Consider the following 17,112-nt stretch of genomic DNA (forward strand, 5'->3'; position numbering starts at 1 on the left):
CGACAAAATGGACAAACCTCAAACCAAACAAACAAGCACTAAACATACTATTAATTAGGAGAGAATGAAAACAACATAGCTGGGAGAATTAAAATAATTTAATTCTGTCCCTTTCCTTTATTTTTTTTTTATGTATATAGATAGGGATGGCCATGGAGTCAGGCAACTCCGTCGGCTGACCCTACAGTGCATGGTAGGAGCCCACCATGCAGTATAGGGTACTCCAGTGGCACCCCTATATATCACCGCCCTTCTTTTATATATATATAGTTTACTAATACAAAGGATACAACGTGTGCAATATTAAAGTTTGTGGAGAATAAGTTGAGCTCCAAATTGGGGTTGAAGAGTAAGGATAGCAATTGGAGCATGAGCATAAGATGGCGAAACCTTGAAAGAGAATCGTTGCAATATCATTGCCAAGCACATCTTGGCTTCCAACATGGCAAAGTTTTGTCCGATACACACCCGAGGCCCCCAACCAAATGGGAAGTATGAAACTTGGTTCTTCGTCGCGTTTGACACTCCTTCATAGAACCTCTCTGGCCTGAACTCCTCGGCATCCTCCCCCCATATTTCTTGGTCGCGATGAAGTAGAATTTCCGGCAACACAAGGACAACGCCGGCAGGTAGGCGAATTCCTCCCAATTGCGTCTCTTCGTGCACAGTTCGAGTTAACTGAACGGCTGGTGGGTATAACCGCAGAACCTCGTACAGAATGGAGGTTACCTTAGGAAGAAAAAAATACACATTAATTGCGTATCGTTGAATAACTCCTCAAATCTCAAGCCAGATAGGATTAGATCTTTAGAAAAATCAAATCTAACCGTGTAACCAAAGAGAATGCTAATACAGGCTCGAAAATGGTCAAAAGAATTGACCATTTGGCCTCCCACTTTGAGCCGTTGTTGATTGTTGGTGCAGCGACAAAATGAAAAAAAAAAAAAAAATCACCATTCGACCTCTCATGCATGTTTTTTAAGTGGGAGTACGAAAAGCTAACGAAATTGTCGCTCATAAGAAGGAGCATTGATCTTCAAATTAAACCTCAGTGATCTGACAATATATCTTCGAAAATATACTTACAATTTTGAGATGACTTAAGCCATCAATGCTTGGAGTTTCATTCCCAAACACCTGCAAAACCTCTTGTCTAGCAAGGTGTTGCCAATCTTGGTGCCAACTCAAGAGAACCAGTGTCCATACAAGCAAGACTGAGGTGGTCTCCTGGCCAGCCAAGTAGAACAGCTTGCACTCTTCAATCACCTCATCAATGCTCATTCCAACCTTCTTGATGTTGCTATGCCCATTTCCATGCTGCTGAACTTCTCTGAAATTTGAGTCCAATAATATGCCCAGTAAGTCATTTTTGCTGGCTTCACCACCCTTCATTCTTTTGTCTATTATGCCTCTCAGGAGACCCCTAATTTCTTTGTCAATTTGCTTCATCCTCTGGTTCCGTTTGGTTGGCAAATACCTGCACATTTAACCAAGCCTATGATTTTCTGTTTTTTACTAAGCATGCATAAGAAAATAATAATGTCGTCTAATCACATGCACACTTATGTAGATACAGAATATATATTTAGGATTGTACTATGCTATCTAATATCGAGTGTTAAGGGGGTGAAATTTCTCCACTACCTCTTTTTGCACTGTGACACTTACAAAGGAAGTGTATTTAACACATTATTCTAGTATTGGATATAACACGTTATTCTAGTATATTTATAAAAAAAATGATTTTGATTATATATAACTCTTTTTTTTAAAAGTCTACATAAATGATTTTTTAATAAATAGTGAAAAAAATTAAGAAACAAACTGATACATCAATCATATATATTATAGGACTATCATTGTCGGATTTCTTTTACAACCTATGAATATTAACAAGTCATTAAACTAGTCTTAAATGGACACTTATTTAGAATGAGTTTCACCAAACCCAAGTCCCAGCCAGCCACAAGGCTTGCCTCATGGGGCCATTTGATTTTACACCATGTTACTCAAAGCCATCATAAATAACTTTAGGGTGTCATCAATTAATCCAGTATAAATAACCCCCAATAGGTTGTCAGTAATCTATATAGCACCATGAGTCCCTTTAAGGACTGACCCATGAAAGCTTCTCAACGACACCACCGCATCTTATATGTGACATGAGACCATAGATGGATATAAAAGTTGATTGTAGAGTACCTCCAGCCTGGGATGTAAACGGAACTGATGGCCTGAATGGTAAGTTCGCCCTGCTCTTTCAGGAGTTGGAACATCCTTCTTCCTTCCTCGTAGCTGCTGCCGAACGCCGTCCTAGATATGACGTCCCCGGAAAAAGCTTCAAGTTCCGGCCACACGTCCACTTCACTTGCTGCCCCTTCTCCGGCGCCGGCTATTACGTTCTCCCATCTGCTAATCATCTCGCTACAGCTCGCCTGGAACGCCGGCAACATGCGCTGCAAATTAAAACGCCGCCAAAACACACATCATATTAAGGCTTAGTTTGGCTAGGCTTTTTTTTAATAGCGTTTAAGCTGGGTAGTATTTAAATTGTGTAATAGTGTTTAATCTGGGTAGCGGTTAAACTGATAACATGTTTGGATAAATATACTTTTAAGCTATTAGTGTAAAGTTATGTGTTTGGTTTATAAAAACTGATAAGCTGTTAGAACTTGACAAAAAGACTAAAATAGACATGATATTAAATAATACAAATAAAATTCAAAAAATACAATTTAAAAAATAAATAAATTAATATCTAGCTAAAATACTTACAGTTAATAAATTATAAAAAAATTAAATATATATTATTACATATGTTATATCAAACTAAATATATATTATTACATATTATATATATACACACATATATACACAGTGAAAAAGAAGGCCGGCAATGGAGAAGCAGATGGGCGACGGCGCATGAGGGGACGGCGACGGCGCAGGAGGCGCGCGAGAGGAGGCGATGCGACGGCGCTGGTCGGCTTGCGGCGACGAATCTGAAAGCAGAGGCAGCGATGGTGGTAACGGGACTGAGGCAACTTGCGGCGACCGAACTAGGCTTGCGATGGCGGTGAAGGAGCCGGCTTGCGGCGGCCGATCTGGGCGACGATGACTATAGGAGGAGCTGGAGACGATGGCGAGGCGGATGGCGACGGGCAACAGTGGCGGTGTGGGAAATTCGTTGCGTCGAAGAAGAAGGATATGGGTTGGAATTTGATGATTTGGTTGAGGATAGATTGGTAATTTCGATGGTCAACACAGTTTTTTCTCCACCAGCGATTTGCAAAAGTTGAGGGGGAGGAGCTTTTGAAAAAACTATTCAAATAGCGTTTAAGCTATAAAGCGTTTAAGCTATTTAGGTTTACCAAACACTTAATTTAAAAAGCTGGACAGCAGAAAAGCTATACTAATAACTTATAAGCGGTCAAACCGCTTCGCCAAACGATGCCTAATTCAAACAACACGATTGGGTTTGAAAATTTGAAACAAATTAAATCTAACTCAACCACGAAGTAGCTAGATCCAAACCAACTCAGCCTAGTTAGGTTCGGGTTTTGTCTCGACTCCAAATTCGATCAAAACATGTGGCCCGCTAAAATAGTACGTATATGTGAAACACATATGTAAGTTGAAGTTGTTGACCTTCAATTTTTCCAGATGGAAGGCTGGGTTGATAATCTTTCTGTGCTTGGCCCATTTGTGGCCGTCGTAGTCTGCTAGGCCGGTGGCTAACAACTTCACCAGCGGATTGGTCTGGGGCTTCTGGAAGTGAAAATTTTTGGACAATATCTCCTTTATCAGCTGAGGCTCCATTATGTTCACTCGTGCTAATGGCCCTTCCCAGCTGAATGATTTCTTTCCTGTCCCAAGAAATTAGATAAAGAATTTATTTTATCTTTTATATTATTAATTTTAATTAGTCTCCACGGACGTAGTATATATTAATTATTTGTAAAAATTAAAGTGACCCGAAAATTAATAGCTAGGTACCATGATGGAGGAGGGAGCGATGGAGGAAGGGCATGACGCGTGGCACAATATCATTGGAGAGAGGAATGGGAGTGGAGAGAGCTTGCTTGAGCAGATGGGAGCTCTCTTTCATGTCTCCATACAAGAGCCTGTAGGAGGTTCCGGCGAGACCCTGTTGCCTCAGCCACCGCTCCACCTTCCTCGGCCTCACCCACACCCAATTCACCACTGCCCAAGTCCACCACGCCGCCAACGCCGCCGCTGCTAAGGCACAAGCCATGCCCATGGCTGCCATGAATGCAATCTCCATCATCACAGAGAGAAAGAGAGAAAGAGAGAGAGAGAGAGAGAAAGTTGTGAACTTGGAGATGATAACAAAATAGTGGTGTGGGATGTACGGGAGATATAAACAAAATTCTCGATAATATAGAGCAAATCAAAAAGTCATGTTATTAGCACATTATTTAGATATATTTTAGATTACATAATATATTTAAATAATAAAAATATTTTTCACGTCTTATTATTTTTAATGAAGGATATTTTAAATATTTTAATATTATTATGTATTTCAAGATATATATAATAATATATCAATAATAATTTTTTAAATAAAAAATTATTTCCTAACTTTTCACAATTTTTTATGAAAATAATAACAAAACAATATAGATATATATTATATTTATTGGACTAAGGACTAAGGAGTAATATTATTTTTTATAAAAATATATACATAATAATTTGGGACACCTATGTTCTATTTTCAATCAACTTTAGTCGTGGGTTGAAGAAGAAAAGTCGAAGAAGCAACCTATTAATTCTTTATCTAATTTCTTTTTTTTATAAATATTTTGACCATTATTTATTTCAAAAGAGATTAATAGAGATGCAAACTAAGCACATAGTCTAGGTTGATGCTACCCCCTGATGGAGACATCCACAGAAGTCAAAAGTCTTTACTATATATATATATATATATATATTGTCTAACATCATTGATTAACACGAAACCTCATAGGATAACAACACTACTTGGCAGCGGCCGAACCAACCAACATCCGGCGTGGTCGCGGCCGGCTGCTAGTGGTCTTTTCCATTTGTTTAATTACTCTTTTAGGAGATATAACACAGAGAGAGACGGCGAGAAGAAGGGACAAAAGAGTGAGGGATTGGGCATATTTTCCCAAATTTAATAATAACTTATTATTAAGAGTATGGTATTGTTTTAATTATCTCTATATTTGAAGATTATAATTACTTTACGCCGGCAATTACATAATTTTTAAAGAGAATTTTAGAGATAATTTATATCGCGAAAATATCTCAAAAGAAAGTCTCAGTCCTTCCTTGAGTTTGCTAAAAATATCTCCAAGGTTTCGTTGTACGGCTTTTAACCCTTATATTATGTATTTAACTTTTGAGTTTATACTAAGTCTGAGCTTATTATTTGCGCATTTTTTTTTAACTTAAGTTTGGTAATAATTATGAATTTTTATATAATAATAGAAAACACAAATAAAGATATATAATTAAAAGACAGATATAGATCTAATTTTTTACTCATTTTGAATTTGGTTAGCGTGGACTATAGGTGTCAAAAGGGCCGGCCCGGCCCGGCCCGGTCCGGCCCGAGTCGGCCCACGGGCTTTTTAAACGGGCCGGGCCGGCCCTTTTACTAAAAGGGCCGGGCCGGGCCCGAGCCCTTTTATCATTGATAGGGCCCGGCCCGGCCCACGGCCCCCCTACAAAGGGGCTGGGCCGGGCCGGGCCGGGCCAGCCCGTGGGCTAGAGGGCCGGGCCGGGCCCTTAGCCCACGGGCCTAACGGGCCGGGCCCGGTGGGCCCGGCCCTTTTTTTCTTTTTTTTTAAATAATTTTTTTAAAAATAATACACATAATATATACATATATAAAAATTAATTTGTTTCTTTTTAAAATATTTTCTATCTTAATTCTTAAGTTTTAAATATTATTTCATTAATTTATATTCCTTATAATTTTTTTTGTGAATTGATATGAAAAATAATGTACATATCAAAAGGAGAATGTTTATTTATAATTTAAATATATAAAAAATTTAACTTAAAAATTTTAAATAAATTAATTGATGGTTATTATTTATATATATTGCGAAATTAAATTTTTTAATATCCAATATCAATAATTACTAAATAATAACAAAATTAAAAAAAAAATGAGTAAGGGCCTTACTGGCCCATAAGGGCCTCATGGGCCCGGCCCATAAGGGCCCAACGGGCCACGGGCCGGGCCGGGCCGGGCCCTTAAACGGGCCGGGCCGGGCCGGGCCGTGGGCCCAATTTCTTTGGCCCAGCCCGGCCCCCCAATGGGGGCCGGGCCAGGCCCGGCCCGTATGAACAGTAACGGGCCGGGCCAAAGCCCGACCCGTCACGGGCTGGGCCGGGCGGCCCGCGGGCCGCCCGGCCCTTTTGACACCTCTAGCGTGGACATGCAAGGGAGGGGACCCACACCCCATTTTTCATTTTGTCCGCATTGATCGAACAAATGTTATGTTACCTGAACAAAAAATAACATAACATTTTGCAGGAAATTTTTTTATAAAAATAATATCAAATTAATATATATAACTAGTGTTATTGCTATATGGGCGCTTTCCTTCTCTATGATGATTAATAAATTCCTATTATTTTATATAAAATTTAAAAAAGAGATGAGACATTTGTGTCATTAATTTATAATATAAATGATTTAGAATTTTCTATGTTTCTAATGTATGAATATTAATAAAATTTGTTTTATGTAAGAAATACAATTATTTATTTATTATGTTCCTAGAGTAATTGAAAATATATATATATATATTTTTTAAATTATTTTCCAAAATACCACTTTGCCGATACTTATATTGGCAATTACACAAAAGTCGTTGACTAGTCAACGGTATATAAGACTCTCAAACTCCAAACGTTCTAGAAAGGTGGTATTTTGAAATTATTTTCAAAAATTGATATTTTAAAAAATATTTTTTTTAGCAATTACTCATGTTAAATAATGGTTAATTAGACTACAAGAAGATAATTTGTTGATTTAAGTAAAAGTTTAAGGTTTAGGGATTCCATTTATTTGAAAGTAAATATTTTTTTAGTTGTGTTTTTATATTTTATTGTTTTTATTAATTAAATTTAAGAATAAATAAATTAACGATATTACCATTTTAAATTTAATTAGGGTTTGATGGATCCCTTAAATAGTCTTTCCATGATAAATGAAGTCAATAAATATAAAATTCGTAAGTTATCTTCTAAGTCTCGATAACTTGAACTAAATATCTTTGACAATTAGTCTTTTCCTTTTTACTTAACAAAACAATAATTAACATATAAAAATAAATTAAATATATTAATTATTTTTATGAGTTTCACATTGATTCACAAGTAACTTTAAAAAAGTAACAATATTATTAAAAATAATCATTAATGGAAGACTATGAATCATTAAAGAAAGGGTCTCGTGATTTAAATAGAGATTGACACTTCGTGATAAGTATTAAATTACGGATTAAATCTTTTCACATTTCTTAATATATAGATATTTATAATAATCTTTTATGTGTCAAAAAAAAATCATGAAATAATAAAAAATATAAATTCCACCTACTACACTTACGCTTATTTTCACAAACATTTCTGTAATTCTTTTTTTTTTTTTTTTTGGTACTTTAGGGTTACTATGATTTACTTTTTAAAATATATTTGCTTTCATAGAAAAATCAAAAGGATGCAATGTCCAATTACTAAAAAAAAAAAAAAGTAGGTAAAAGTGTATATAAAAATAATTAGTTGAACATGACCTTCAAACTGGCAAGCAAGTGGCAGTGCGTAAGAGTCAGTAAAATTTGGATTAAATGGAAATACTTGAATTGAATTGATTGAAATTGATGGTTGGATTGATTCAATTTGAAGACTGGTTAGGTTTTGATTTTTAAATTTGAGTTTTTAATTATTTTATTTTGATTCAGTCTCTTTATTAAAAAAATTAAAATAATAAAACTTATTAAAATATTAAAAATAATATCATTTTTTATCAAATTATGAAATAAAGAATAATAAAAACAACAACAACATATCCAGCCTTTATCCCACTACGTGGAGTCGATTACATGAATTTTAGACTTCCATGTATTTCTGTCTTTTGTCATATTTTTATTGAGATCCATACATTTCATGTCAAAATAGAGAATAATAAATTAGACAAAATTGTAAAAAAAAAAAATATTCAACCAAATAAAATGATTATTTTTGAATTTTTTTTATTTAAGCAACTATTCAGTCAGTTCAATCTATTCGATTACTAAATTGATTGGATATTCACTTTAATTCTTAAGCTTAAAATAAGAAAAATAATATAATGATATTTTAAGTTGGATCTTTGAATCAAATATTTTGAAGTGAATGAGATTAAAAATACTTTTCTTTTCTAATTTTAACAAAGTATCATAAAACAACTTAGAAGAAAAGTATTTCTATTTATAAGAAAATATATTTTTCTAATTTCTGACCTTAAGACCAAATAAATAAATAAACTATAAATAAATTAGAAAGTATAGACTAAAACCGAGAGATTAATATTAATTCTTTTAAACCCAAATCTTTCCACATGTGACCAAATATCATTACCAGTTAAAAAAGCAAACTTTTGTAAAGAAGATTATGATGAGAAAGGTGACTTGGTGATAATGCGATCCCACCAGCCAAATGAAAATGGAATTGGTGAAATATTATTCACTTGTTCGTTTTTAAATCAACCATATTATTCATTTGTTGATTGTAAGAACTAAGAAGGTGGTAGTGGAGCCTGGAAACGCATTTCTCCGCCATAACTTCCATCATTAGCCGTGTTCCGCGGGGGCCCTCTCCCCAACAAACGATCACTTGTTAAATCTCTCTCTCTCTCTCTCTCTCTCTCTCTCTCTCTCTCTCTCTCTGTTTTCTTTCTGAAATATTATGTCTGCAAGAAACAGGCATATTTGTTAATTTCAAGAAGGTGGGTAATTGGTATTTTTTTATTGTTTTTGTTCTTTATGTAAGTGTTAACAATTGGATTGGTGGTTCTATGAAGTGGGCGGGATCAAACTGCTTGTTTGATTGGTCGCCGGAATCGGTTCGGTGGAGAGGAGGCTGCAGCAGCCGAGGCCAAGGCTGTCTCAGTTTCATGGGAGATGAGGAGGAAGCTATCCAATTTTGTAACCCTCTTCTCTATTCATCCCAACGCGAATTTGTAAATAGATTTGCCTTTGTTTACTCAATTTCTGAACTTTGATGGGTTGTTATGGATGTTATTGGATGCTTGATTGATTTCATTTTTAATGATGATTATGGTAATATTGAGGAAGATATCATGAAAATGTCCTTTCGTTCGTGTTTCAAGTCTGAACAAGTGATTGAATTGACTTCGTTTTGTTGATTCCTTATTGGGTATAGTTTTTAGATTATATTGCCAAATCAAACTTCTGAACCTTTTCTCCCTAAAGTTTTAGTTTTTATTTCCTGAAAACACCAAGTTCTTGGCCCTTTTCCCTGTTCTTCAAGTGAATTATTCCATGAAATGGGCAAAACATGCTTGCATTGTGCAGTTACTTGCTTCTGTACAAGATTGCATTTTTTTATGTCGTCATATTTTGCCACCCATAATCGATTCTAAATTGTCCAATGTATGGTAACATATGGCACAGGTGGCCCTACTTGTATAAACTTTCGTGTTTTCCGGGTCTATACTTTCTTGATCATATCAATTTGTTGTTCATATACATATTGAAGAGGAAGACGCGCGCACCCATACCACAATCGTAACTATGGGCGTTTGTCATTCGTAATGTCTTTTATTTGCAGGTGGCCATACTAGGAGAACCAAATAGTAGGAGGTCATGTCTCTGCAGCCTCTTAACAACAGCTTCTTTGTTGTCTTTAATTTTCTTCACTGCAAGTGCATTCGTTGCACAAGATCGTAAGCAGGTAAATGAACTTCCTTGCATCCCTTACGTAGAGCGTGTTTTCATATTTCTTTTTGATGTTCTGTGTGGAAGATTCATGGTCATATTATTTTGATATGGTGGTTGTATTTTTGCTTAAAGTAATAACTTCCTGACTGTTTTCATTCCTTCATCATATTTTTCTAGGACAATAATGCAATTTCACTTTTTATGACCTAAATAAACTTGGACATTTAAGTCCATTATTTTTATGGAGTTAGTGTTCCTTTTCCCCCTTCGTATAGCACACCACATTTAATCTCACAGTCTATGCCTACGGAATAATATTTGGCCCTTCTGCTCAGAAATTATTTGGATGGGGATTGTGGAAAGAGAGTTCAGGAGGGATGGAATATAACAGATGCACGGTTTGTTTTCTCTACAAGCTCTTTTATGATTTCTTTTCTTTTGGTCATATTTCTTATTTTATAGATTGTTGAATTTTATGGAATTACTGCAATAACTTTTTGTCCATTTCCGCCAATTCATGTTTACAAATGTTGATGACAAATGCGTCTCTTGCAACCATGTAACAACTTGGTCCTACCATAAATATGTGGAAAGAGTTGACACATGGCTAGAACTTGATAAATAATTGCAAAATAATCTCAAACCTTGATGGATCTCAATTTTATTTTGCAGAACTGTTCCTTCCAATGAAGGGTTAACCTTGAATCTGGTACTGATCTGTTGTCTGTATTTTAGAGTCAATGCAGGCCTCCTGGAAGTGAATCATTACCTAATGGTATTGTCTCCAAAACTTCCAACTTGGAAATGCGGCCATTATGGGGCTTCCCAAAGGTATTGGTGTATAAAGTTTACTTGTATAGTATTCAAGCAGTGGTGAACATTGCTTAATTTTCTTACGTCTATGTTTTTAGTTTCTGAATATTAAATATTAATTCCATCTAGAACCACTCTCCTTTCCCTCTGTCAATTAGGTGGTGTCCTTCATGAAGCCTGGAACAACTATTTTTTCCCCTTTTTAGTGTTTTGAGTTTTTGATCGTTAATCCTGTCTAAATCCGTGCTTGTTTCATTCATTCAATTCAGCCATATCTTTCATGAACCTTGGCAAGAACCTTTCCCCCCTTTTTTTTTTGCTTTTGGTTTGAATATTGGAGCTGGAAAGAAGTTCCATGTGTATGATTGCGTGTACTTTCATTTTCAGGGTAAGCAATGCAGTTGCTTGAGAGTTCTCTGGTCTAATACTTCAATAAGATCGAGTTGATTTGAAAGACTTAAAAACAGTTGACATTTTGATATTCTGTCAGTGTATACTGGGTCAATCTTTCAAAAACAGTTGACATTTTGATATTCTGTCAGTTTATACTGGGTCAGTTAGAGATAGTTTAGCAGTATAAATTAGAGTTGAAAAGAATTCGTGACTTTCTTTTCTACAAGTGTCATTATTTTGTTCTCTCACAGAATAAGTGGCATATAATTAGCATATGTTGTCATCAAAATGAGATTGAGTCACTTCTCAATAGTTATGTTCTAGTCAGTAACCCTGATATTATCACTTAGTTGTTTCCTGATCTGTTAGTTACTCTAGATGTTTGGACACATTTGTTTCATGGCTTTTACTTTTTGAGCTCAATGTAACTACTGATTTTGATATTTTGCTACAGAAGACTGGAAACTCTTCAAACTTATTCTCTGTGGTTGTTGGAATAAAGCAAAAGAACTTGGTAGATAAGATGGTTCGGAAGGTTAGGATTTAAATTGTTGTCCTCTTTTTTTAAAAGCTATTTAATTCATGCAAGTGGTTAACTGCCTTTTCTTTCACAAATTGCAGTTTCTGTCAAGTGGCTTTGTTGTAATGCTTTTCCATTATGATAGTGTTGTGGATGAATGGAAGGATTTTGAATGGAGTGGTCGTGTCGTACATATATCCGCAGCCAATCAAACTAAATGGTAAATTGGTTCTCAGTCCAGCACTTTACTACTTCAAATCTATCTTATTAAGTTACTGAAATTGCAAGTTTCCAAGATAGTATAATTGGGTTTATTTCCACCTGAATTGTTATTGATGATGGGTAGTGGCTTCTGACCATTTCTTGCATCCACAAATGCTTGCAAATCAGATCAGATTTTTCCTGATGGATAAAAATCATTATTTCAAGTAGAAGTTGCATTTATAAATTCTACCATGTATTGCTTTTTTTAAAATTAAAAAAAAAAATCTGTTTTTCATTGCTGACAAGGTTGGACACATGCAGGTGGTTTGCCAAACGTTTCTTACACCCAGACATAGTGGCAGAGTACAATTACATTTTTCTTTGGGATGAGGATCTTGGAGTTGAATATTTCCACCCTAAACGGTACGTGCAAGTATCTTCATAATTACCCAAATGGTTGCTTATCAAGGTGGATTTTTCACCTTTCATGTGCTGTCATTTTAATATTTAGAGGAGCAACATTAGGATGCTAAGTAATTGCAAACCACTAGGCATCACATTACATATGCTCAATGATTTAAGACATTGGATGCCTATACTATTGCCACCTAACAAATAACATTAACATCACTTCTCTAATAAGTTTGAGAAAGAGTTGTAGGTATAGAATTTCAAAAATACAAGTTAGGTTATCGGGCTGACACAGAAGGAACTTATTGAAGTGCAATGCATGAGAGAGTTGAAATCCTAGGCAGCAAATTTTTGGTGGGTGTAGGAAAGGGTTAGCACCAACTACAAATTGATAAAATAATTATTTGCACTTCAGAATATATGCATTCCAAGAATAACTTTCTTCATATTATTGGAGCTTGTAGATATCTAGAAATTGTGAAACAAGAAGGGCTTGAGATATCACAGCCGGCACTGGATCCTGTCAAGTCAGAGGTGCATCATCAGATTACTGCACGAGGGAGGACATCAAATGTGCACAGGTACTCTTACATTCAAATAAGGATGTGCCGACAAATCTGTACTTTAAGTACAGTGCATACTTTATGTGTTGTTAATATTGGCGGTGCCATGTTCAATGTGGTCAACTGTAAGTCCAACTGATAAGTGATAAAGGGAGAAATATTTTGAGAGGAGGATAGAAGAGAAACAATCCAAACCAAATTAGGATTATGCTTATATTTTATTTTTCAATACTTTGGTAGCATAATTATATTAGATTCTAATTTTGATTTTTAATGGGATTGTGTTTGTTGTTCTGTATAAGTAAGTTGATGAATGATGAAGAGAAAAACTCATGTTGAATATATTGATTATACAGAACTTCTGATTTTGCCCTCTTTCTCCCTCTTCTCCGCTTCTTCTTCTTCTTCTTCTTCTTCTTATTCTTCTTCTTCTTCTTGCCTCAAGATTTCTTCTTCTTCCTCATTTCTTCCTTCTTTTGTTCCTCTTGATCATCGCCTCACACTCTCAGTTCCAAAGCACTAATTCAAGATTTCTTCATCTTCCTCATTTCTTCCTTCTTTTGTTCCTCCTGATCATCGCCTCACACTCTCAGTTCCAAAGCACTAATTCATGCTTATTCTGCAGCTCTCATGAGATGATGCGATGATGTAGGACAAGAGGAGGGGGGGAACAAGAAAAAATAGGGAAAAGAAGACAAAAGTGAGAGAGAATTGTAGTTAAGAGGAAAAGGGAGAAGGAAATAATATCAATCTCCTCATTCAATAACTTGGTTTTGGCTCTTTATAACTGCAGGAGAATTTACAAGAATGGCAATGCTGCAGATAGATGTGATGAAAACAGTAAAACTCCACCATGCACCGGGTAAAGATCAACTTACATGAAACTATCTTATTGTGTTTTTGATATTTTATACCCTTGAGAAAAGTGAATCAGTGTATTTGCTTTGGAGGATTGATGCCTTTTTGTTGTGGCTAGTTTTTCATGAATTTATTTACTGTTTCATACTTTTGCACTGGAGAAACTTACGAACTATTTAACTCAATCAAGTAAAAGGAAAATTTGTATAACAGGTGGATAGAGGTTATGGCTCCTGTATTTTCACAAGCTGCCTGGCGCTGTGTATGGTACATGATCCAGGTTGGTCGTCTTCACTGCTTCAGCTACTGTGTAGTTTTACACACTGTTTAATACGTCTTTGAGTTCCTTAGCAACATCATCAATCAGCATATGAGCAGGCTTTCTGGTTACTAAGTCATGTTAATTTTTCATCAACTTTTTTGACAGAATGATTTGATTCATGCCTGGGGACTAGATATTCAGCTTGGATATTGTGCACAGGCAATTTCTTTTATTGAGCGTTGAGTTCTTCCTTGTTCAACTGCTCTCTTTTTCTGGCTGCTGGTTGGAGGGAGGAAGATTATCCTATTCTTGATGCAGTATCTGACACCTTACATATTACTTTGATAGGGTGATCGAACAAAAAATATTGGAATTGTCGATGCTGAGTACGTTGTTCACTATGGCCTGCCAACACTTGGATGGAATAAAAACAAGGTTCGAAATTTGATATTTTCTTTATTGTGATTCATACACCACAAACCTAAAGTATGATTCAGGTTCTTTGATTATTGATTTCCATAGTATCCACGATTGAAACTTTGAGCTATGACTATGAACAATGTAATAGTCAAAGCATAGGCTAGTGCTAGTGCCAGCCTCTTCTTCACAATGAGATGCTTAAGATAGATGTCTGTATGATATTTTACATCCAGATGAAGATTTTTTATTAGGATTATGTCATCTGCGCAACAATTTTTTATTAGGATTATACAGTTTTTGATTGCTGTGTTATGTCTGTTGTCCAGAAAAATTCATCTGTGGACAGCGATACTTCTGAAATCGAAAGCATAACAAGTGCAGAACCTCCGGTATCTTTCTTAAGCATGCATTGCTCTATATCGCTTTGTATCTAACATTGAATTTGAGAAGAGAACTGTCTGAACTGCAGGCTTTGTCAAAGTCTCCTCCAATTAAGCCTAGAGTTGAAGTAAGTTGAATTGAACCTCGTTAAAAGCTTTCCTGGTCTGCTCTTAGGCCATTTAATGCATTGTTTTTTTCATTTTCTTTTTCCTACCCATCCTGTCTACAGAAATGACTCTTAATAGTTCAGAAGCTACATAGTGTATGTTGCTTTACATTGACATTGTATCTACATGCACTAAAATTGGGAGTAGTAGTACAGGGCGTTCCCAATGCACAGGGCTCCCACCTTTACAAGGGTTGGGGGAAGGTGTCTTCATAACCTTGCAAAGCATGGAGTCTTGTGCACTAAAGACGCTCTTTATCAAAGGGTGATCAGATAGAGATTTTGATCGAAAATTGTGAAACACAAACAGATAGTCTTTCCAAACCAATCCGCACAGGCCATTCTTTCCCAGACATTCAGCCATTTAAGGTCGCTTATCTTCTTAAATGTCTAAACTGCCTTACCTTGCTGCATAAATAACTGAAACAAAACAAAACACATTAGACTAAGGCTGCATACAGTTACACCCCTTCCCTGGCCTAGCAAAGTGGGGAGCCTCATGCTGGGCCACCCTACCCTCTATTAGAGGGTGATTGGATAGAGATTTTGATCAAAAATAGTGAAACACAAACTACATTCTTTCCTGGATATTAAGCATTATAAGGTGGCTTATGTTCGTCAGGTGAGAAGGCAATCCTACCGGGAACTTAAGATATTCAGACGGCGATGGGAAAACGCTGCCAGAAATGATAAATGTTGGACGGATCCTTACCCTGAGCCAGTGAAGCAGAAGAGATAATGTACCATTTCAAAGCCTCCTAACCTTGTTAGAGTTGTACATTTGCACTGTAGACATGTCAAAGAGAAAGCAAAGCCAGAAGCAGCAGCAGCAACAGAAACAGAAGTACCCACCATTGTTGTAAGTTAACCGATACCAGTCTCGTACAAACCTCACACATTTCTTATTGTTTCTGTAGTTGAAAATGATTCTTACATGAATAGGATGGGACGGTTTTTGACTGTTGTAGCATCCCAAAACATGAAGTCTCGTGCCCTTTATAATTTAATGGAATAGGAGCTTGTGAGATTGGCAAAGAGGGGAAGAAAACATTAGATAAATATTACAAGATGATTTTTTTTAACTGTTAGTACTCTTATAAAACGAAAAGTCTCGTTCAGTAAGATGCCCTTTTTAGGATTGATATTGTTATAGAATATGAGCTTGCGAGATGGGCATAGATGGCAAAACAGTAGAAGGAAGGGAAGATATTAGTTTTGATGTTTTTCAAGATCTGCCCATTGTTGATCCACAAGTCCTTTAATAAAGTATTTAGAGACACACACACACACACAAAGGTCAAATGTTTGACATCATGTGCCAACTTTCTGAGACAACTTACATCAAGGATTCACATGCAAGTCAGTCAAATTGAAGAGGAGGAAATAAAAGGCAAAAAAGAAACAGTATTTGGGGTACGTAATTCAAACCTAGTGTTTTAAAAGGTGAATTTGAAGTCTATTTCATGATAAGATAAGATCAACTTGTCTTAGAATAATGCAAGGGTACAAATTTTTCTTATTGGTGTCACGGTTCGTTTGAGATTGAGATGCCAATATGAAACATTCAAAGTTTAAAGCTTTTCAGTATTTTTACTGGTACTTAATAGTTATTTGGTACTTTTGCTTTGATTAGAAATTAATTTAGAAGTAGTTGCTTGAATTGTTTTTTTTTTTAAGCATTCAATCATTTAACTGCTTTTGAATTGCTAGTGAATTGTTGCTGGATTAATATATTTTTCTAGACTTTCTAATATTTTTATATTAAAAATTCAAAATTCATGAAGTTTAAGACATGCCCACTTCAAAAAAAAAAAAAAAAAAAAGGCCTCGTTCTGCGCCTCAACTTTTTAAAGACTGGACACAATTGAAAAAGAAATTAGTTGGTTGAAGCAGGAAGCAGCCATCTTGGTTCAGGGAAGCACATGGGGGTGGTTGCACAATCTTAATACCACTGCTGGTGTCAATAACATCTCCCAACCCTCGCTCCTTAACAGCATACACCCACCAAATTCATGTCCGTGACCCCACTTTAACATGTCTTTTCAGCCAGCTTTGTTAATAACAGTAAAATATTATAAAATTAACAATGGTGACCAAACTAAATTGGGACCAAATAAGTGATTCTAACAAAACCCAAGAAAATTTTTAAAAAATAATACTGCACCCCCATA

General features: G+C 35.7%; 2 protein-coding genes across 9 annotated transcripts; one reads left to right on the plus strand and one right to left on the minus strand.

Moving 5' to 3' along the window:
* Positions 1–10: 10 nt before the first annotated feature.
* Positions 11–4,351, minus strand: LOC127786644 (cytochrome P450 CYP72A219-like). Its single transcript, XM_052314179.1, has 5 exons — positions 3,994–4,351; positions 3,646–3,863; positions 2,203–2,456; positions 1,087–1,477; positions 11–729 (listed from the first exon to the last, which is right to left on the minus strand). Exons 1-5 carry the CDS (start codon positions 4,283–4,285, stop codon positions 304–306), a joined length of 1,581 nt encoding a protein of 526 aa, XP_052170139.1. The 5' UTR covers positions 4,286–4,351; the 3' UTR covers positions 11–303.
* Positions 4,352–8,731: 4,380 nt separating this feature from the next.
* Positions 8,732–15,901, plus strand: LOC127786674 (uncharacterized). Of its 8 annotated transcripts, none has more exons than XM_052314248.1 (16): positions 8,739–8,995; positions 9,071–9,229; positions 9,841–9,963; positions 10,286–10,348; positions 10,686–10,781; positions 11,611–11,691; positions 11,778–11,896; positions 12,202–12,303; positions 12,756–12,872; positions 13,648–13,716; positions 13,926–13,992; positions 14,140–14,193; positions 14,323–14,409; positions 14,721–14,783; positions 14,864–14,902; positions 15,564–15,901. In XM_052314248.1, the coding sequence occupies exons 2-16, from the start codon at positions 9,164–9,166 to the stop codon at positions 15,678–15,680; spliced, it is 1,263 nt and encodes a 420-aa protein (XP_052170208.1). In that variant the 5' UTR covers positions 8,739–8,995; positions 9,071–9,163; the 3' UTR covers positions 15,681–15,901. The 8 variants fall into 8 exon arrangements, with proteins under 8 accessions (XP_052170198.1, XP_052170189.1, XP_052170208.1 ...); XM_052314266.1 differs by having other exon boundaries at positions 8,744–8,995; positions 9,071–9,194; XM_052314255.1 differs by having other exon boundaries at positions 8,749–8,885.
* The last annotated feature ends 1,211 nt before the right edge of the window (positions 15,902–17,112 follow it).

The sequence above is a fragment of the Diospyros lotus genome, chromosome 1 (genome assembly GCF_014633365.1).
Source record: "Diospyros lotus cultivar Yz01 chromosome 1, ASM1463336v1, whole genome shotgun sequence".
Taxonomy (NCBI): domain Eukaryota; kingdom Viridiplantae; phylum Streptophyta; class Magnoliopsida; order Ericales; family Ebenaceae; genus Diospyros; species Diospyros lotus.

Coding starts and splice junctions, on each gene's coding strand:
- LOC127786644 (XM_052314179.1), bottom strand. CDS start 4,285: ATGATGGAGATTGCATTCATGGCAGCCATGGGCATGGCTTGTGCCTTA. Junction 3,864..3,993: donor TCGCTCCCTCCTCCATCATG/GTACCTAGCTAT, acceptor TTCTTGGGACAG/GAAAGAAATCATTCAGCTGG. Junction 1,478..2,202: donor GTTTACATCCCAGGCTGGAG/GTACTCTACAAT, acceptor TTAAATGTGCAG/GTATTTGCCAACCAAACGGA.
- LOC127786674 (XM_052314229.1), top strand. CDS start 9,065: ATGAAGTGGGCGGGATCAAACTGCTTGTTTGATTGGTCGCCGGAATCG. Junction 9,964..10,285: donor TTGCACAAGATCGTAAGCAG/GTAAATGAACTT, acceptor CCTTCTGCTCAG/AAATTATTTGGATGGGGATT. Junction 13,717..13,925: donor AAAACTCCACCATGCACCGG/GTAAAGATCAAC, acceptor TTTGTATAACAG/GTGGATAGAGGTTATGGCTC.